This window comes from Zootoca vivipara, chromosome 16 (genome assembly GCF_965207765.1).
Source record: "Zootoca vivipara chromosome 16, rZooViv2.hap1.1, whole genome shotgun sequence".
Lineage (NCBI taxonomy): Eukaryota > Metazoa > Chordata > Lepidosauria > Squamata > Lacertidae > Zootoca > Zootoca vivipara.
The window spans coordinates 20,637,120-20,659,106 of NC_142599.1; the positions used below are offsets into that span (position 1 = coordinate 20,637,120).

General features: G+C 42.8%; 1 protein-coding gene across 9 annotated transcripts in view; it reads left to right on the top strand.

Annotated features, from left to right (window-relative positions):
* The window catches only part of TAOK3 (TAO kinase 3), a 123,590-nt gene that overhangs the window by 30,686 nt on the left and 70,917 nt on the right, over positions 1-21,987 (top strand). For 6 of the 9 annotated variants that reach the window (XM_088659651.1, XM_088659652.1, XM_035099363.3 and 3 more), the window contains 8 exons: positions 1,001-1,111; positions 4,089-4,300; positions 8,234-8,305; positions 11,002-11,103; positions 12,799-12,844; positions 13,954-14,050; positions 16,017-16,130; positions 20,158-20,249. In XM_088659651.1, the coding sequence (XP_088515777.1) occupies positions 4,181-4,300; positions 8,234-8,305; positions 11,002-11,103; positions 12,799-12,844; positions 13,954-14,050; positions 16,017-16,130; positions 20,158-20,249 (643 nt within the window). In that variant the 5' untranslated portion in view covers positions 1,001-1,111; positions 4,089-4,180. Of the gene's footprint in view, positions 1-1,000; positions 1,112-4,088; positions 4,301-8,233; positions 8,306-11,001; positions 11,104-12,798; positions 12,845-13,953; positions 14,051-16,016; positions 16,131-19,691; positions 19,817-20,157; positions 20,250-21,987 lie in introns of all 9 variants that reach the window. The other 3 variants (XM_088659655.1, XM_088659656.1, XM_088659654.1) reach the window with 1 other exon arrangement.

Sequence of the window (21,987 nt, forward strand, 5' to 3'; positions counted from 1 at the left end):
AAGTATTGTGGTGTTTATGGACCTTAAGCTCTTCCATGGGGCATACCAGGAGAGACGGTCCCGTAAGTACGAGGGTCCTATGCTGTAAAGGGCTTTAAAGGTCAAAACCAGCACCTTAAATCTGACCCTGTACTCCACCGGGAGCCCATGCAGTTGGAAAAGCACTGGGTGGATATGCTCCCATGGCAGGGACCGTGTGAGGAGCCTCCCTGCAGCATTCTTTAAAAGCACACACACTTGTGTGCCTAGGCCTTGATCTCGATAAGTTGTTTTAACTCTGCCCTAGTCTTTCAGTTGCATTTTCTCCCTGTATTTTTATGTTTTGATAAGTATTTTAATATTGTTGTACCCTGTCTATAGACTCAACGTGGGACATAGTGGTGGGCAGGTGTATGCAGAGGCTTTAGCTAGAAGGGGAAATAATAATAATATAATAATTTATTATTTATACCCCGCCCATCTGGCTGGGTTCCCCCAGCCACTCTGGGCAGCTTCCAACAAAATATTAAAATACACAAATCCACCAAACATTAAAAGCTTCCCTAAACAGTGCCATTTTCAGTAATATTGTTTTCAGGGCTCCTTTTTAATGTTCTTTATCTATGTAAGTACAGTACATATAGTTCTCACATGGAGGCCAGCAAAATAGTTTTTGTTGAAAATATGTGTAGGCTTGGAGGCTTGAGGTTACTATATTCTTCAGTGCTGTGAAGGCCAGCCCCTCCCTCCAGGCTCCTGCTTCACTGTTAACAGGAAGGTAAGTAATTGCTGCCTTGTGTTTTGATGACAGGTGAGGATAAAGTTTTGCCTTGTTTTCTGGAAGATGTGTCAGTTGAGACCCAAAGAGTGGGAGGGCAAATATCAGGGAAATGGTTAATTGGCACCAGCTGCAATTGGGTCAAAAATGGTCTGGGAGCCAGCTCTGCAGACCAGGAACTGCTCATTTGTAGAATGTATTTATCTGTTTTAATTATGTACTTCTGTTTCCCACACTCCTCAGGTTGGAAGGCAAGAGTATATAGAGCCCAGAGACACAACAGAAAAGGAGACCTAGCGTTTCTACTGAAATGAGCCGGGACCATAGAGTATGCTTATTGCTATAGTTACCCAGGTATGCTGAATTGCCTCTTTTGCAACCTATCTCTGTGATAGACCCTAAGATCTGGACACTTCCTCAGTCCCCTAGCTCCATAATGGATGAGACTGACAATGCTGCATGTTTAAAAATAACGAGACCATCTGTGACCAAAAATCATAAATTTTACAGACCCTACAACTGCCATCCATCCAACTTCTAGGCTCAAAATGTTTTATAATATAAATTGTCTTTAGATCCCCACCCCCCGGTTGCCCTCATTTTCCATACATGTTCAAAACTCTTGTTCAAAACTGGCAGCTAGAAATCAAAGGGTTCTGAGCAACCTGCTGGATTTTCCAGAATAAATATGGTTTGTATTGCTTGCTTTGTTTCAATTTTCTTTGTTATTTAATTTTATTAGCTGCTTAGATTTTCACTATGGAGCAGTGCAGAAATATAATGAATAAATAGTAATTAAATGGGTACAGCTGTAAACAAGTGTACTTTACAAAAAAATATTATTATTTTATGCCTGATAGACAATACAGTACAGGGTAGAGAGCAGTGTGATATTCTGGAAAGATAGTATAATATGGTTGTGTTAGTATAATATGGTTGTTAGTATAATATGGTTGTGGCAACAGTAATCCGGTGGGGGGGATGTTTATCTGTTGTTTGTGCAATAGGCTTGTTTAGAATGAAGTTAATGGTACAAGTACATAGCAGTGTTTTTCAGTTAAGTTTCCCGTCAGTCCAACCCTAGAAGAGTCACCTGCCATATGCCGTTCTTAGTAGTGGTTCCCATCTCAGTCAAGCTAGCATTATTTGTTGTCTCATACAAAAGTTCTCACGGCGACATATACCGTGGCTGCTTGGGTTGTGAACATGATCCGTGCGGGAGGCAATTCGGCACTTCTGCGCATGCACAAAGCGCGAATTAGCGTTTCTGCGCACGTGCAGAAACCCGGAAGTAACCCATTCCGGTACTTCTGGGTTCAGCGCGGAGCACAACCCAAAAAGACGCAACCTGAAGCGGCTGTAACCCAAGGTATGACTGTAGACTGTTAAAAACAACCATCAAGTTTAACAATAAACAGCAGAGCTCCAAAATATATAACAGAAACAGCAATAAGCATGACTTTCACATTTCCTCAAATGGCTGGAATAAATTATACATAACCCAGCACCAAAAGGGTGGTAATGTTAGCGCCATGAAGGCCCCATCCTTTTAACACTGCATCCATGTATCCCATGAGACACCCTAACAAAACATGGTAGAAGAGGGATCTAGATGGTTCTGGTTTTCTGTAACCGCACAGTGAAAAGTGGATAATTTATTATTACTGTTACTAAATTGCTAGATGACTTGCAATGGCTCTGCAAGGCTTTCTGGCTTTCAGTTGTTTGTTACAAAAAGACATTTCTCTTCTTTTCTAGGCTTTCAGAAGTACAGGTGTATATTTGTGCATTTTCAGGTCATCCCCAGTATGTAGCTTATGAGGTGCTGTAGGTAAGGCGCTTCTCCCTGAGCCACCATTTTGCATAGCTTCACAGCAACCATTTTGCACCTAGCTAGTTGGTGGCCCGACTGCAAAACCATTTCAGTAAAAGCTGAAGTACCAGTAGATCTTGATGTCTGCTTACCCCTTTGGTAGAGGATGGCCAGATGGTAGGACCATGATAAAGAAAAGGGGTGGTGGCAGCCTCAGTGAGGGGGCAGGGGGAAGACACAGAGGGGTTGTGTGCCCCACAGACCCACTATCTGTCTTTTTAATGTATATAATTTGCCCTGTCTTTGGGGCTTTGGAGCACTTGTCAGCAACTTATATTCATCACTTTCCCCAAAGTGTGTTTGTTTTCCTAAGTGCCTGGCCAGTTTACCTGGCTTTAGAAACTTATCCTTCCTGGAGTTTCTGATTCAAATGCTTATCAGATTTATACCAGGTTAGTTGCCCCAGTTCAGTGGTGTGATCTCACTTTGCCCAGCTCTAATTAAGCCTTTTTTAAAATCCTTGTATCCTGCAGTCTTTTAAAATGTTGATTGGTTCCGTGTCCCAAGGTGGAAGGATTACAATCCTTCTTCCCCGCAACCCTGATCTTTTTTTGTTTGTTAACTTATACACTTGTAAGGAGGAAAAAAACACTTCCCTAACATTTTAAGAGATTCTGCACAGTAGCAGTGGGGTTCTCCCCCCCCCTAAGCACATGTGTCTTAAGGACTTGCTGTTTGAGTGGCACTTGGACTATTATTAATAGAGGATTATATCATGAAAAGGTTTGTTTGGAAATAAAACAACCCCATCTTCTACAAAATATGCTTTTTAAACCACAAGAGCACTACTTGGAGCAGCAACAGAAATATTTAAGGCCAGGGGAGTGGACATTTGAATATCCTCATTCCTTCCACTTTTTCAGTCACCACTGCTGCTGGATAGAGCCATGAACCAGCTGCCTAAGAGGAAGTGCCCTAATTTCAGACACAAAACTTGGGGGAGGGGGGCTATTTTCCCATGTGGTCACTGTGGAACATTTATAAAAGCCACAGTTGGGAACAGGGTGTCTCCGTCATTGCTGCCTTCCCCACCCCAAAAAACACCTTTGTATGGGTGGAGTTGTTTTTATTAAGCTGCCATGAAGGCCTGTTTTCAGGCAGGAAAGCAGGATACAAATATTTCAGATTTAAATAAACAAACCGAATGCTCTTAGAAACATCTGTTTAACAGTTAAACAGAACTGCCCAGGGATGGGGAACCTACGGCTCTCCAGAGATTGTTTGACTCCAACTCCCATCAGCCACAGCCATTGCTGCCGATAGTCAAGGATGATAGCAGTTGGGAGTCCAACAATGTGTGGAGTGCCACAGGTTCCCCATCCTTGTCTTTGGGGAACATGGAGAAATTATGTCCTTAAAAGTTGCTTTCTCAAATCTGCAGAGAAGGCACCTGAGTTAAACAAATTTAAATACTTCCAGTGATTTCAGTTGTCTACAAATTTCCTCCCCGCCCCCCAGGTTCTGAATTGTTACCTACGGACTCCATTGTCAATGAGGGAAGAAACTGACTGGGAACTGGAGGTGGGAACAAGGTCCTAATACTCTTCACCATGCGCAAAGGGGTGCCAAAAGACCCAGATGCAGCTGACTTGTTCTACAAAGATGATCCTCAGGAACTATTTGTGGGTTTACATGAAATTGGACATGGAAGTTTTGGAGCAGTTTACTTTGTAAGTAGCTTTTGCTTAATATCCTATTCTCTGTGAAACAAAGTAAAGATCTCTTTTCATAGCAATAAGCATGTTTCACTTGAGGAAAAGGGTTTTTCTTCATAGTCAAAGCTATTTATACCCTTCTCCACAATCCCAAAATGTCATCCATTATGCAAATAAAGAAAATGTATACAGTTTTATTTCTAGGTTTTATTGTTGCTTGTTTGCTTTGCTGTTTTTTTATACATACACAAATGTGTGTGGGTGTAATATGATTTTGGCAGTAACTCAATGGCTATATAATACGCAGCCTTGGCCAATATGCACATGGGAACTCTGGCCTCTGCTTCTCTGTTGCAGAGTGATGGATCCCATTCACAAGGGAGAAATGGTGTATGGAGGTGTACGCTTAACCTTAAAAGTAGAGAAGGAAAAGCAGGGAGACTGTGGTGCATGGAAGGAGGATTTAGCAGATAACACACCTTCCATTTCTCACCTGTACAACTACTTCCTCTTGCTGATTCACCATAGGGAAGCATTTAATAAGGAATTCCAGGACCCATGTTTGTTGCCAGGCTTACAGCTTGGCGCTTGAGCCACTGAGTTTACAAAATATTCCAGATGGCCACCCAAAAAGCAGACAAGAGCAGCATCTCCATCTGACCGAAAGATACCTTGGCTTCTGATGATGAGTCCTCATGAAGGATGAACACAAATTTACACTGTGTGTGTGTGTGTGTGTGTGTGTGTGTGTGTGTGTGTGTGTGTGTGATCTCCTAATTGCAAATAAGAAGTGTGGGCTATCTGGTGAGTTCCTGGCAGAGATTAGATTTGGATTAGGGACCTCACTGAGCTCCTCATTTAAGTAATAAAAATAAATACAAATATTATTAAAACAGAGGTGGCTAACCTGTGGCCCCCTCAGGTGTTTTTGGACTATTATGCCATGGTACATCTGCATCAGCACAACCTGGATGCCTTCATCTGCCCTAGCTGGAACAAAACATGTCTCTCCCGTATCAGTCTCCACAGCCACAGCAGGCGCTGTAACTCCGAAGTGTTTGACCTCATCCCTAAAGGTACACTCTTCCATTGTCTCCTGAGACAGACGGATGCCAACCGTTGCCTTCAGTCCCTCAGCCAGCATGATTAATTGATGGGAGTTGTGGCCCTTCGAACACTTTTGAACTACAAGCTAGCTACCTCTGCTTTTAAAGAGAGCTACGCATCACAACGCAGTCTGTTTTGTATGCTTCCAGATGCAAAAGATGGCTGCTTATGTGCTATCTAATGAAGCTGACCCAGTTTTATAAATGAAGTAGATTGAACTTATTAGTTTCTCTCTGTTACGGCAGTGATGTAGCATTCCTTGAAAACGAGGCAGTTCCACTTAAAGCAGCCTGCCGCACAGCATTACTTACAGTCTGTCTGAGCCTGTTATTTAACTGCAAGATGTCTCAGGCTGTGGATTAGTCCTTCAAGGAAAGTAGAGAGAGCCCTGCTGCTTTAATCATTTAAAGCTCCACCAGACAACACCATGGAAGAGTGTTCTGCGGGGAGCAATTCTCCTCCTCCCAGCCAAGGAGATCACACCAAGCGGTCTATAGCCACACCTTTGTCAGCTTCTTCTGGAGCTAGGCACTGCTTATTTTAAGCAGCCGGTGTGGAAAAAGAAACACCAGATGTTACTGGCATTGCAGAAAGTACTTTGGGAGGCTGTCAACTAAAGCTTCATTTTTTTTATTAGCAGAATAATACAGAACCACTGACTCACTTGAACCAATAAATAGCACTTTTGAAACATAAGCTGTTAACTTTCCAACGTTCTGTTTTATTTGAATTTCTGCTTGACGGCATAGGATGGGTGTCAACTAAGAATTGCAGCAAGACTCATTTTCATTTTCTTTAATTAAATCATCTTCCTGTCCCTTTTTAATAACACCACCCCCAACATTTGGTGTGCTGAGAATATTGAACTGAGGACAGCAAGGCTCTCTATCCACATTAAAGGTTGCCAGCAGGAAGAGCCACAGGCTCGCTGTCCAGTGTAACAGTGCAACTGTGCAGAATGAGGTAGTGCTGCCTCAGTGGCTCTTGGCTGGCGATGCAGGATGCCTTTCACCTGACCCTAAAAAAGCCTGGGATTCTTACCTGTCTGTTCATTCTGAGCAACGTTTCATTGGCGGAGACCAAGAATTACATAGAGTTAAGAGAGAGCAGTGAGGTTGCCCGCTTTGCTGATAACACCAAAGTATTCGGGGTGGTAAAAACAAAAATACCATAGGATTGTGAAGAACTCTGAAAGAACCTCTCCAAAAGCAGGTAATAAAATGGCAAAGACAGTTCAGTGAAATGGTGAGGGAAGTGAGCAAAAAAGAAAGAAAGAAGAAGTCCTGTCTTCATATATTCATTGATGGGATCTGAGCTGGCAGTGACTGACCAGTAAAGGGATCTTGGGGTCATGGTGGATAGCACAATAAAATGATTGATCCAGAGCACCACAGCTTTGAAAAAAGGTGAATTCTGTGCTGGGGATAATTAGGAAAGGGGTCAAATAAAAAACAGTTGGAGTTGTAATATCTCTGTTCAGATCTGTGGTGTGACAGCACATGTGATGCTGTGTACAGTTGTAGATGTTGTAAAGTGAGCAAAGGTGCAGAAAAGGGTAACCAAAATGATCAGAGGTCTGGAACAACTCCCCTGTAAGGAAAACTGGCAACTGCTTTCTGTTATTATTTGGAATGTTAAAAAAATGCAGTGTAGACAAAGTGGATAGCTTTTCTTTCTTGTAATAGCAAAACCTGGGGTCATCCAATGATGCTGAATGTTTAATGATTTAAGACAAACAGAAGGAGCACTTTGCATGGTGCATAGTTAAGCTGTGGAATCTGCTGTGGAATTCAGAGTCACAAATATGTGGGGGCTACCAACTTGGTTGGCTTTAAAGGGGGTTAGACAAATCCATGGTGGATGACACCATCAGTAGCTGTGAGTTGTGATGGCACCATGCCTCTGAGGACCAGTTGCTGGGGGATAATAGCTGGAGAGGTTCTTTCCTCCTTTTATGCTTCCCAGAGGCATCCAGCTAGCCATTGTTAGAAACAAGATGCTGCTTGGCATGCCAGTCTGTTTGCCCTACTTCCTACTGCCAACTCTGATGCCGCCCAACAACTTAACCCCAGTTTCCAAGAGGTTTCTGCAGCACTATGGAAGGGTGTCAGGGCTGGCACAGAGTTTGTCGAGTCTTCGCAGGGAAGGGTGTTTCACAACTGCTGGAAAAACTTTTGAGCATTGTCCTTACCCTTCAGATGACATAACCAAGAATGTTCATTTTAGCTGATCTTAATTATTGGAGCACAAGAGAGGATGGCGTGGTCTTTGTGGATTTGAGGGCAAACTGCTGACTCTTGAACAGCGTCTAGCCTACCGTGGAATGTCAAATGTTTGTGCAGGAAATGGTACTGACCATGCCAAAAGCAACGGGTGAGAGACATGTGCCACTTCTCAAGCCTGCTACTGCCCATCCTTGCACAGTGGCACAGTGGGGTATGGGTCTGCTGCCACTTGTGCTTCCCCACCCAACGAAGCAGCTTAGTGATAGAGTGTATGGTCCTTCTCAAGGTTGTTCTAAGGCTACATGGGAGAGAACAGTAGGAGATGTCAAGGTTAATATTTCAGTACTGTTTGAAAGATGCTGGGCTTTGGCAAGTGGTACTGCCATCTGCATTGATTCTGTGGAATGCCATTCAGGAGGCTGATAGTTTAGCAGACCTGTGCAGAATCTTGTGTTGCTGACACCTAGCATGACTCCTAATGCAGTACTAACAATTCTTTGTGATGAAGTGTCTCTCCTTGATCAATTGGCTTCGTTGAGTTTAGGGGGGGGGGAATGAGTAAAAAGTCTTACCTCTTTATTTCTTTCTCCTCCTTTACCCCCCCCCCAATTTCCAGGCCACCAACGCCCGCACGAATGAGGTGGTGGCAATCAAGAAGATGTCCTACAGTGGGAAGCAAACAAATGAGGTAAAAAGGACAAAAACAACTCTGCAAATGCCTCTGTGTTACAACAGCGAAGCAGGCTGTTCCGTTGTGTGTTGCTGTGGGTTTTTAAAAATCAATTCATATTTTTAATGCCAAATTAGGCTTTGGAGTGGTTTACAAATATGCTACCTACTTCTACAGAAAGACACTTTGAAAATAAAATAAAACTGGACCAGCATTTACTTGTTAATAAAGTGAAGTGGGAATGTAGACCACGCAGGGAAACTGTAGCATGCCAGGTGTTGTTTGACTGCAGGTCCCATCAGCCCCAGCCAGCATGGCCAGTGGTCAGAGATGATCAAAGTTGTAGTCCAGCAGCTTTTGGAGGGCCACAGATTCCGCTTTTCCTCAGTGTAAGCTACTTGCAACACTAGAAATTTGAAAGTGTACTAAACGAGTGTACTAAGCTAGAAATCTCTGGAGACCTTCATGTGAAGGTTTGAAAGCCACTCCTTCCTTACTTTTCCACACCACCTAGCAATGCAACTCCTACTCTACTCAGCACTTGTATGGTGTTCCCCATCACCTTCATTATATTACGCTATTATCCTGCTATTCCTTCTGTAAGCTCAGAGTAGACTTTCCAGGTTCTCCCCACTTCCCCCAATTGTGGCTAGGGTTGCCAGACTCAATAGAGGAAAGGACTTCTGTGCCTTTAATTGCCCTGCTCTCTTTTGAGTCTGGAAACCTTAAAGAGAAACCAGCAGACCCTTTGTTTAATTTCCAAGCAAAGGGTCTGCTGATTTCTCTTTAAGGTTTCCAGACTCAAAAGAGAGCAGGGCAATTAAAGGCACAGAGGTCCTGTCCTCTATTGAGTCTGGCAACCCTAATTGTGGCTAGGGTCGCTGAAACATGGTAACTAGCACTAGATCACCTGGTTTACTTCATAGCTCAAGGGGGATTTGAATCTGGGTCTCCCTGGTCATAGTCCAACACTTCACAGCACAACCTCTTTTACTCCTGGGCTCTCTTCCATCCGGTCTCCTCAAGTTCCCTGATCTCTACTACCATGTAATTGCTCGTCCACCTAGATCCTGCATGCAGGTTTCCTTCAGCCTTATGTAAGCTGCTGTGCAGATCTCCAACATTCCCACCCAGAAATTGGAATTTCTGTCACCATTCTGTGGTACTTCTGCACCTTTTGAGTCGCGTTTGGTTTAACTTACTTTCATTTTGGTGCTTAATATTGCACATTGAGATGTGCTTTCAGGACTCTCCCTATTCCTATGACAGTAATTTGTTTTTTGACTGTTTTTAATACTGAATATTGGTGAAGGGTGGGCAATAAATTTAATAACAGCAATAATACTGTTCCTCAGTCCAGTGATTTAATTTTGTTCGTTTGTTCTTACATCTTGCCCTTTCTCTCTTAAGCAGGTTGCGGCCATAAAACAATACTAAACAAATCTAAAAATCAAATTAAAAAACTTAAAAATGTACAATGAAATATTCTATGTATAACAGCCAGCAATATTTATACATGTTTCATGTTACACTATGTTTCAAAGGCCTGTTGACACCTGAATGATACCAGTATGGGGAACAACTAGATCCTTGTAAAAAGGGAATTTCTACTAGCCAACTCCTCAAATTCAGTAGTCATGTAATGTAATAAAATGCTCCTAAGTGCCCATCCATTCTTGTGACCAAAGCAGGCAATAAATAATAATAGTAATAGTAATAGTAATAATAATAATAATAATAATAATAATAATAATAATAATTTATTTATACCTCACCCATCTGTCTGGGTTTCCCCAGTCTCTCTGGGCGGCTTCCAACAGAAAAATAAAACACAGTAATCTATTAAACATTAAAAGCCTCCCTGAACAGGGCTGCCTTCAGATGTCTTCTAAAAGTCTGGTAGTTGTTTTCCTCTTTGACATCTGTTGGGAGGGCGTTCCACAGGGCGGGTGCCACCACTGAGAAGGGCCTCTGCCTAGTTCCCTGCAACTTGGCTTCTCGCAACGAGTATTCAGAACCACACAACTTGTATAACATTATTTAGATTTTTGCTAAACCTCTAAATATACAGTATCATGTATCTTTGCTTAATGTGCATATTTTGTTTTGACTGCAGTATTTGCATGACTTAATCTGATTGCCCTCTAGTAACTATTAGCCTTGCAAAGAGGCCACTTGGCCTGTACATCTTCAGCAGATGCACGCTTACAAACTTTTGTTTCAACTTACCATACTTGTGTTGCTAACAAACAAACGAGGGGTGGGGAGCTGAGGTTCTTAGAAATCCAAGTTCTTCCCAGGTGTAGAACTCCATGTGAAATTGCCTCTGATTCCAGCTCACCTTGGAGATGTTCTTATTTTGCTATATGGAGAAATTATTATTTCATTATTTATTCAAACCCTTTATACCTCTCCCTTCAGCCAAAAAGGCTCTAGGGTGGTTTGCAGATTAAGAAAATCAAGACAGTCCATGCCCTCAAGCTTATCAAATTAAAAAGGAAAGGGAAAGGGGGATTGAAAGAAAGGGAGGAGGAAATAAGCAATTTTGGGTACTTAGTCCTTTGTTACAAGTTCTTCCAGTGGATGGCTGGGATCAAACAGTTCAAGGAGAGCAGGAACCAACAGTTGCTCATCTGTCACATTCTCTTTCCCCCTCTTTTCTCAAGTTTGATCTAAAGACTGAGTTTCTTCTTTTTTTAAAAAAAAAAAAACAGAAATGGCAGGATATTATCAAGGAAGTCAGATTTCTACGACAGCTGAAGCACCCCAACACCATAGAATACAAGGGTTGTTACTTGAAAGAAAACACTGCCTGGGTGAGTGAAAGCTTTGCTTGGATTTCACGTCCTATGGGCTGTGAAGAAGCTGTTTTTCCCTGGATGCAATGCTGAATTGTTTCAATCATCCCACACTGCCACTTATTCTTTAAAGGCCTGATCCCAACATTGTTATATTGAATGGAAACTGAAAATGTTTACAGTTATTGGGGGTTCGCAGCTGGGTTGCCTTGTCTTGGCGCACTGTTTGTGCTGCTGCTTAAGGACAGACATGTGTTTCTAAATACAATGGTTGCTCATTAGAGAACTAGGACCAGCCTCATGGATGCTCCGAGGACCTCCAGAGTGCTTAGGAAGGCTTGCCTGCCCTTAATGCTTTGTATCATCATAGCATATGCAAACTATTGTTACACACCACCCCAATGTCTGAGTGGAGAGATACTCCCGTGGATCCAATGCTTAGTCAGGGTTCAGTTTCTTTGAAAGAAAGGCAGCATAGTCTGTAATGTCTTTAGAACATATGGCTTTTATTTACACACCTACGTACAACCTGAGCATTGGGGGGGGGCGCCCCTCATAGCATTAACACCAGATCTCACTTCTCCATTAGTCACAGCTTCTGTGATTCTATGTCTCTCTTCCCCAGCTTCCACCTTACTCTAGCCTAGCCCCAGTTTGGCCTATTGTTCTCCATCACTTAACTATAGCTATTACAACCTAGCTCAATCTTTTCGATGTTGATCAGGGTACTTAAGTTGCTAATTAAAGTAATTGTCTTACAAAGTTCAGCAACCTATTCCACTAGATTCTAACCCTCACTGGATGCAGGATCCCCAAAACTGGAATGGACTTAGGGCATCATCCAGACCGATGCCCACCTCCTATATGTTTACATATAGCAAACAAAAAACAAACAAAAAGCAGCTGTTGTGAATTGCCTAGGGAGGGATTTCTTTCTCTGGGGGCCAGATTAAATGGCCCTCAAGTCACGTGGTCCTCTGACCTGTCAGTACCACTTTAGGCTACAGGTGAGGTGGTGCACATTTGAATGTTCTATGTGGATGGAAAGATTTCAGCACATAGAAATACAACATGTGGGGGAGAAGGCAAAACTGAAGCTTTTTGACAGCATGTGTATTGGGGGGAACACTCAAATATGGAGCATTCTCTGTGCAGCCTCATAGTACAATACTCATATGCTTTCTGCTAACTGTATAATCAATTCCTAATTCCTGCCTTGCTCCCACTGTGTGTTGACCCCATAATCCCCCAGTAATGGTAAATAAATTGTCGTGTTCTGTTGTCTTCACCTACTTGAAGCCTGATACAGTACTGTACATGGGATTGGGGGGGGAGTTGGCTACTGTAGCCATTGCATACCAAAATTAACATGTATATCTTGGAACAGCTCTCAGTCTTGCTAAACTTTGGTCAAAAACTGGAACTCTCGGTTTTCTGGGTCACTGCAAACTCTTGGCGTAATACATTGCAAACTTAAAGTTGTTTTAAACCATTTTAGCTGTCATGGCTTTTGCCCAAACAATCCTGGGAATTGTAGCTTGAGGAAATTGCTGTGCTGAGACTTCATATGAAAAACATTACCTTGCACAAAACATTTCCCAGGCTCCACAGTCCTCAGTGTAGATACACGCCTTACACTATGCTCTTATATTGCTTGGTGAATTATCATTCCTTCTCTATTTTAATGGCTGCATTTATTTCTGTTTCTTGCAGTTAGTAATGGAGTACTGCTTAGGATCTGCTTCAGATTTGTTGGAAGGTAAGCCTTGAAATATTCCTACCATGCTTCTTTGACAGCACAGCTTTGCTTTTAGTGGTGGCAGTTACCTACCCTACAGAGCATTTCATAGGTGATTCACAGTTCAGTCTAATTCTTTCCTGTTTAATATATGGGTGGTATCTATCACGTGTGATGCATCACATCTGACTGGCTGTTGCTTTTCAGTATTCCAATATTAGGATCACAATCCTGGGTCTGCATGCAGTTGGGTTAAAGTAAGCCAAGTATGTCAATCCATCACTTGTATTCTCATTTCCTCGATTCTTGGTTAGGAATTTACTGTGGTGGAAGGCAAATTCAAAACTGGAGAGAGGTGAGCCTGGGCACCAGCTACGGAGAGGAGGAAGGATTACAAGCCCTGTTCTCCCTCCTTCCTGTGGCCTGCTTCCAAATTCCATTGTCACATATCCTGCACATCCATAGGCATACTTTGTCTCTTAGACTGGCAGCCAGGAAGCCAAATAGCACCATTCAATAGGCCAGATTTAGCCCAGGAGCCACTAACTCTTATCCTAGGTAGGTGTGCTTGCACATTTTAATTTCTTAAGTAACTACAGTTGCAAGAAAATCGTATGGAGAAAATCACTCTGGTTTTCTACCCTGATCTCTTTCTTTCTTGCAGTGGAGATAAATATGTAAAGGTGTACAAAATATGATGACGGAAACATGTGAAGGGAGGGTGAAGCAAAGTGCATTTCATTTCTACACCTGGGTGGGTTTCGAGGAAAAAGCTTGATGGAAGAGATATGGCACAACATTAGTGTTCTAGGAGGGAGTTCCAGGCATAAGGAGCATCAGGGAGAATGGGTGGAGTTGTTTCAGAAACAGTTTTGGCAACTGAGGCTGGTAGAGTCAGAGGAGAGATGATTGTAAGCAGGAAGATAATGGCAGGGGGATAGGAGATGTCTGTTTTTCAGTTGCTTCTGCTTTGATCACCATCTCAGGTATTTGTCCTCCTGCTTAGAAGAGGGTTTTTGTTTGTGTTGACCCTATTGCTCTGCTAGCAATAGTATAGACAGTGCTTCCTACCCTAGCATTGCATAAAACTCATTTTTGTCCAATTTCTCTCCCCCCACCCCACCCTCCAGTTCACAAGAAGCCACTTCAGGAAGTGGAGATTGCTGCCATTACCGATGGTGCCTTGCAGGGGCTGGCCTACCTGCATTCTCATTTTAAGATACATAGGTAAAAGCATGCAGTTCTTTTCCTTTTTAAAAATGTATCACTACTTTTCTTTGCTTTGATTCATCTGATTGGGGGAAGTGGTATTCAGACTGGTTCAAATGGGTTTGTTTGCCTCCTTCCCTAACAAAGGATTGTACTCACTATCTGGGAGCACGTATAGATACAGGTTTTGTCTTTGGATACCCAAGAGGTATCTGTAGCATGAAGCACCTTTCATAAGCTAAGGTTGGTGTGCCAGCGGTGACCCCTCCTGGCCAAAGAAAGGCAACTGCTGGTGTTTGATCACTGGTAACATTCGGAGCAGACTACCACTTTGCCTTATATAGCTTTGAAAGCTACTCCAGTTGGTCCAAAATACGGCTGCTGACTGGGGCCAGCTGAATTGGGAATGCATCTTGGCAATTCCTTAGTAACTTTCATAGGCCACTGATTCACCTCCAAGGTTTAAAGCCCTATACGGCTTGGGACATAGATATCTAAAGGGCCACTTGCTCTTACGCAAATCTGCTCGAAGTTAAAGTCGTCTTCCAAGCCCCTTCTCTTTGTGGACCCACCTTCAGTTGTTAAGTAGTTGGCACCAGGAAGAGGGCTGCCTTGTTTGTAGTGCTCTACGTATGAATGTTTTCCCTGGGACTGGCCCTCATATCATTCTTGCACATTGCAAAGTCCTGATTTACCAGGGCCCTTCACAATGTATTACATTATTTTTATAATATTTTTTCCTGCCCTTCACCATAAGGTCCCAGTGCAGATTACAAGGACAGAATATGTGATTTCCAAAAAACCCCACACCCAGTTAAAACCATAATAATAATAATAATAATAATAATAATAATAATAATAATAATAATAATAATAGCACATAGAACTGCTCACAATGGAGCAGAACAACATAAATTCAGTAAAATATTGCTTTAGATGTGTTTTTTTGCTAGCGATGTATTTTTATTTTTTCTTGTTCTCATTTGTTCATTGTAAACTTTCTGAGAGTTGTGAAACTGAAGGGCAGGGTACAATTTCTTTTCTTTTTTTTAAAGGGGGCTTATAATATTGTGGGAAATAATAATAATAATGGTATAGTTAGCAGACTACAAAGTTATTATGCAAAAGGAAATGTGACTCACAGATTTATTTATTTTTGCTGGATATATAGAGACATGTATTATTTTATGTAAGTTGAGAAAACCTAACCCAACAAGGTGATTTGTTCCAGAATTTATAGAATCAAAACGAAAAAGTAATTTTAATAACATATTGAGGATTGTGTTCACTACATCAGAGGTAGCCAACATGGTACCCTTCAGATGTTGTTAGACTCCAGCTATTATTCCCATCAAGAGTGGCCAATGATCAGAGCTTATGGGAGACCTGCAACATCTGGAGGGCAACACATTGGTACTACTTGTAGCCTGATTTCGTTGTGAGCTGATGGCATCTTGCTAACTGATGTTTGCAGAGGCCTTGCACTATACATGTAATACATAAATTGTCAATACGAATAGAATTGAACCCATAGATTAGTAGAAATGCCTCATCCAACAGGGCCCAATTTTGATTTCCCCTCCTCTTTCCTCTTTAATGTTCTGTCACCTATCAAACTAATCTCAGCCTAAACTCTTCCATGCTAGAAGATGTGGTAATCCATCTGTTCTCATAGAACCAAAGAGTTTTCCTCTCATGCAGCTTACTCTATTTGCTCGTGTCCAGACTCGGCCTACGATGAACTGCTTAAGAAGAAAACTTGGCTGCAGCTCTGCCAGTTACTTGTACTAAGACATCATTGGGGTTGCCTATTACCTGTATCTCACCTTGGCACCAAAGCTTCAATAAAGGAAGAGTATCCTTGGGTTTGGGGGCTGGATGAGAAGCACTGAAAACAGACCTCCAAGCTGCAGGGTGTTTATTTCATATTAAACAGAAACCCTCTTTGAAACAATGATTGTGGTTTCCTTCTTCTATTCAAAAGGGATATTAAAGCAGGAAACATTCTCCTAACTGAGCCAGGTCAGGTGAAGCTAGCTGATTTTGGGTCCGCATCCATAGCCTCTCCTGCCAATTCCTTTGTGGGGACACCTTACTGGTAAGTGAAACTGGAGTGAAACTTTCTGTTTAGTCTTTCGTGGGATGCTTTATATGTGAGTGAGACTGTGTATTCAAACACACAGACAGACACAAACACACACACACACACACTGATCCAGTTTGTAACTACAATTCTGACCATTTAGATAAATCTATCCCCCCCCCCAAAAAAACTATACCATACAATGTGCTACTCAATTTTGAGTTGATGGGGAAATGCATTTTCAGGGAGAAGCACAGCAGCTGTTTCAAACAATGAGCACAGGGGGAATAACACTCACGCAGTTGTCACTGGCTCTTACAGGTGTTGCAAGACTACAGGTGTCTGCAGTACTATTGAAGCCACTTCCTCCACAATAGTGAAATCAGTACCTTTATGATCACCCTTATTATCTCATACATGGGAAAATCTCCCAGAAATTTCTCCAGCACAAATTTCATTGCTTACAGTGCTGCTGGTTCACATCTACCAGCTTTGACCTTCCAATGGATGGTGCCCTCCACTTGCCCTTTGCTTGTACCCACTCTTCTGCTCTTAGTGGCAGCTAAATCTACAACCTGGAACTACAGCATTGCCTTTCTTTGTAGGGTTTCCTCTGTGTGGGAAAGGCTCTGCTGCTCCAGGCTCCATCTGCCCATGAGGCAGCTTCTGTGAGTTGAGAGCAAGGCCTTTTGGCTGTAGCACCAGAGTGATTGGACTCAATCCTGCCAGATCAAAATCAGACACTGGGGACCTGCCAGGTGTTGGATGATGTGAGCAACAGTCCAACAACATCTGGAGGGCCATGGTGTCCCTATCTCTGTTTTGGGTGGTAGGCTTTTCTGGCCTAAATCTTCTGAAATAGGCTCTCTCTGCTTTTTGAATGTTCTAAATTTACAGGATATCAAAACTGTTTTGGGTGCTTGGAAGAGGAAATAAGGGGTTAAATGTATAATAAACATTAGTATGTTCAAAATGCTCCATATGCTGCCGTGGCCCAGTATCTTCATCTCCAAAGTGTAGATGCTAAGAGAGGCTAAGAGTGGCTTGCCCCAACTCGGTCCTGGACACACTGACCAGATGCTTGGAGGCTGTGGCTGGATGGCTTCGTGGGAGCCGTCTGAAATTAAATCATTCGAAGACAGAGGTCCTCTGGCTGGGTCGGGATGGCATAGGGTTGGGGGGCCAACTCCCTTCTCTTGCGGAGGCTCAGTTAGTGCCAGTGCCTTCCATTAAGAGTTTGGGTGTAATCCTTGACACCTCCCTTTACATGGAGGCGCAGGTTGCAGCAACGGTCAAGGCGACATTTTTCCATCTTCGCCACATCAAGCAGTTGGTCCCTTACCTTTCCCGCCCCACCCTGGCCGCAGTGATCCATGCGACGGTCACCTCCAGGCTTGACTACTGTAACTCACTCTATGCGGGGCTGCCCTTGAAGCTGTCCCAGAAACTCCAGCGTGTGCAGAATGCTGCAGCAAGGCTCCTCACAGGGTCCTTGCCATGGGAGCATATTCACCCAGGGCTCTGCCAGCTGCACTGGCTCCCGGTGGAGTATCAGGTCAGGTTTAAGGTGCTGGTTTTGACCTTTAAAGCCCTATGTGGCCTAGGACCCTCATACTTATGGGACCGTCTCTCCTGGGATGTCCCGCAGAGGATCCTAAGGTCCATGAATAATAATAGCTTAAGGGTCCCGGGCCCTAAAGATGCCGGATTATCTTCCGCCAGGGCTTTTTCAGTGATGGCTCCGACCTGGTGGAATGCTCTGTCCCACGAGACCAGGGCCCTGCAGGACTTGATCTCCTTCCACAGGGCCTATAAGACAGAGCTATTCCGCCTGGCCTTCAATTTGAATTAGCCTGATCCTCCATTCCCTTTTCCCTTTCCTTTTTCTATGAAGAAACACTTCTGGGACCCCACATTTAAACTCTTTACTGGTCTCCTTGCTGGCCCTAGCAGGACCAACTTGGCCAGTTAGCCCTGGCGATCACTTGATATTTACTAAACTGGGTTTCCCCCCCCCCCCAAAAAAGAAAGACACTGAATTTTATTGACATGGATACTACATTTATGTTGTATTTTATGCTGTTTTTAAGCTGCCTTAAGTTGCTTTTAATCAATGTTTATATTTGCTGTTAGCCGCCCTGAGCCCGGTTTTCAAATCGGGAAGGGCGGGGTATAAATAAAATTATTATTATTATTATTATTATTATTATTATTATTATTATTATTGCCTAAAGCAATAACAGCTAAGCCTAACTATGGTTTAAAGGTGAAATTCCAGTATGCTGGTGCACGGGGAGAAAACCATGTCTGCTTTGCTCCTTCTCCGCTCTGTTGTTGTTGTTTAGTCGTGTCCGACTCTTCGTGACCCAATTCCTGTGCTCCTATAATACCAATAATTAAGCCGTGTTTTGGCTTACTGTTATGCTTGAATCCAGCCTCATGGTTTGGAGAGACACAAACAAACCATGAGCTGTAAGCAAAGTTTCTTATTGGTTTACAGATCCTGGTTTGTTTGGAGAGAGACAAACCATGAGCCCAGGCACAGATGTAGCACTAAGCCAAACCATAGCTTACTTCCTGATAGCATAGGAACAAGGGAGAAGCGAAACAGCTGCAATTTTCTCCTCGTGCACCTGCATGCCACACGGTAATCTTCTAAGTCGTAGTTAAGCCCAACAGTGGTTTCAGGTGACATGGAAATGAGGCAACTCACAGTTACATGAGCAGCTCCACTTGGCTGGGGACCGTCAGAGTTGGGCTTTCCTTGTCCCTTGGAATGTGTCCAGGTCAGTGCCAGATTTACGTATAAACTAAACAAGCTATAGCTTAGGGCCCCACTCTCTTGGGGCCCCCAAAAAAATTTAAAGGAGAAAAATACTGGATGTGGATTTTAAGCTAGAGCTTAATAATTATTTCACTATTAATATACTTCTTAATTGTATTTCAGTACAATTACTTTGATAAAATACGTATTTTGTTATGTGCAAAAGGCTTTGGATACCTATTAGGTCCATAAATTACCATATAGCATATATTCAAAACAAAAACCAGCGACAATTTGTTGTTGACAAAGGACAGCTGGACATATAAAGGGCCCCATTCCCTTCAGTAGCTTAGGGCCTCATCAAACCTAAATCCGGCCCTGGTCCAGGTGACTTTCTGCTCTCCATCTCTTGCTTTGTTAATTGCCTGCAAAACTAGAATCTAACCAAGGACACCTCTTGCATGGACAAATATTAAGCAACTCCTTGGTGAGCTGCTGTGGACACGCAGAAACAGATGGGGTCCAAGCACAACATGAAGCTGTGTTTGGGTTGGGGGCACATAGACTGCAGGAGCTCTATGTGTGCATTCTATGTGTATGTGTATGTATGTGTGTATGTGTGTATGTGTGTATGTATGTATGTATGTATGTATGTATGTATGTATGTATGTATGTGTTCCCTCTCCAAAGCCAGCAGTGTAGTTGTGTTCCTAGTGTGGATTTCCCTGCTGTCTTGCCTTGTTACCCCCCCTTTTTTATCTTAGACCCCGCCTTTCCCCACTGTGCTCCAGATCCCCTTGTTTCTTTCATAGCTGCACTCCCAGGCTGAGCATCTCCAGGAAAACACTGTTGGTGTATCAATAAGAAAACTCACCGTCTCTGGTGAGACTGAAATTGATGCCTTAGGACCCTTTCAGCCCCTGCTGGCTGACTCCAGGTACAATGCCACTGAGGTTGGTGTGGGTCGCCCATCTGCCAGCATGTTGCAGACTCATTAGGTTGTCCTTTTTCTTTCTCCTTTGTTTTGCTCTGCTCATACTCCCTTAACCATCACCTCTGGAGGAAGTTTATTTTTTCTCTAAGCAGGCTAGTGTTATTCCCCCCCCCCCCCCAGCATGGCTTAGTTTTGCTCCATGCTGATTATTTTACGTTCCGGGGCTGTTGTGCTGGTGATGATAACTTGGAGGGTGTGTGGGGAAATTGTACACCCCCCTTGTGGTGTGTTTTTTTTTACTTTTGTGTTGCATAATCTGCACTCTTTGTATCCTTGCATGGTAGGATGGCCCCTGAAGTAATCCTAGCTATGGATGAAGGACAGTATGATGGAAAGGTAGATGTTTGGTCCCTTGGAATCACATGCATAGAGTTAGGTGAGTAACATGGCCACATTCTCCATATCTTCAACCTCTCTGGTACCTTGTAAAGATTCTCATCACCAAATGAAACAGGCAGCCTATTTCTTCCACACTTCGATTCAGTAGGGTTTCCAGGAGTCAGATTCAGCCCATGGGCTCTCAAGTGGCTATGATTATACTATGATTATACTGTGGCATTTCTGTTGTTCCTGGGGGTGTGGAGACTAAGACAGGGATATAATGCTAGTCATTTTGCTACAGTAGCCAGAGCAAACAAAGTGAGTTCTGAACCATGGAAATTGTAATTGGGGGCAACATGGCTTCTGCATTCACACTGTGGGCACATGTACTTTGATGCCAGTTGTAGAACTTAGCATCTTGAGTAACTCTGCTTACTTTCTGTGCACTCAATATCCAGTCCATGGTAAATTCTTAGAAGCTGGAGAAGGATCTTAAAAAGACTTGTAGCAGTTATCATTAGAGGCTGGAGCTTTGGGGAAGCTGCAGAGCCGCTTGCCTCCTCCCCATGCTTTGTAAATTATACCAAATATGCTAATTTACTTCCTTTGTACAATTTAGGTTTGCTTGTTGCATTGTGCAGATTGTCTGGCTGCAAAATTTATGGGTTGCTTGGTTAGCTAATTATTGCAAATCTCTCTCGATCCTGACTATGAACAGGAAAAAACCAAATATAAGCAGGCATATAAACAGGATTTTCGCCAAACTTTTAGGGTCATCAGCCCAGTCCTATGGAATGCTCTTCCAATAGGGATTCATCAGGCGCCATGCATTTTAACCTTTAAAGGTTTGTTGAAAACTTCTCTATGCTGCCAGGCTTAAGCAAACAATTGAGATAAAACATTTTCTGTAATTGTATGACTTCAAATCTTTACATGGTTTTTATAGCATAGATATTTGTTGCAAACAAACACTTAGTTGTGCGCTAAGTCAGGAGAGATGTATCAGGACCATGTGTGTGCTGCCATTGGTGTGGGCACACAGCATACTTTGTTCACCATTAATTTGCTGGAAACCACCCAGGGTGGCTGGGGCAACCCAGTCAGATGGGTGGCATTATTATTATTATTTTATGTATATTACAGTCAGTAGACCACAAATAAAATAAAAACATTCAGTACACCGGAATCTCAAAGCAAAACACACAACTTACTCTTTGTAGAACTTCAGTTTCTCTTTATACAACCCCACCAAGCAAATATATATACCTTATGGCTTAAGAAGAGCTTATTTGTTTTATTGGTTAAAACAAAAATATACCTTACCTTTCAACTTGAAAAAATTCCACAGTGAGGTTCCAAAAATGAAGGCTACCAAAAAACACAATTCAGTAAAGCAAAGCAAAATTTCACAACCTACAACAATGTAATGACAATCAGGAGGAGTATTAGAAGAGACCGAAATAAAACTGCAGTATCACAAGCACCTAGGAAAGTAAAAATAAGAATAATGTATTGATGCCTGAAAACATTCCTTTTGGAATTCCTGTGTTATGTGTAGGGCTTCTTTTGAGAACTGACTTCAGTTGGCGCAGAATATGGCTATGGGACTGCTAAATTGGATAGGCCCCTCTGAACCTATGATGCCAGCATTTTATCAGCTTCTCTCACTCTCCCAGTCTGTTTCTGGGAGTCCAATTCTAACTGCTGCCTTTGACCTTTTAAGGCCTTTCACAGCAGAACCTGAAGGTATCTGAAGGATTGCCTCTTCCCACGTGTACCTACTGGGACTGTGA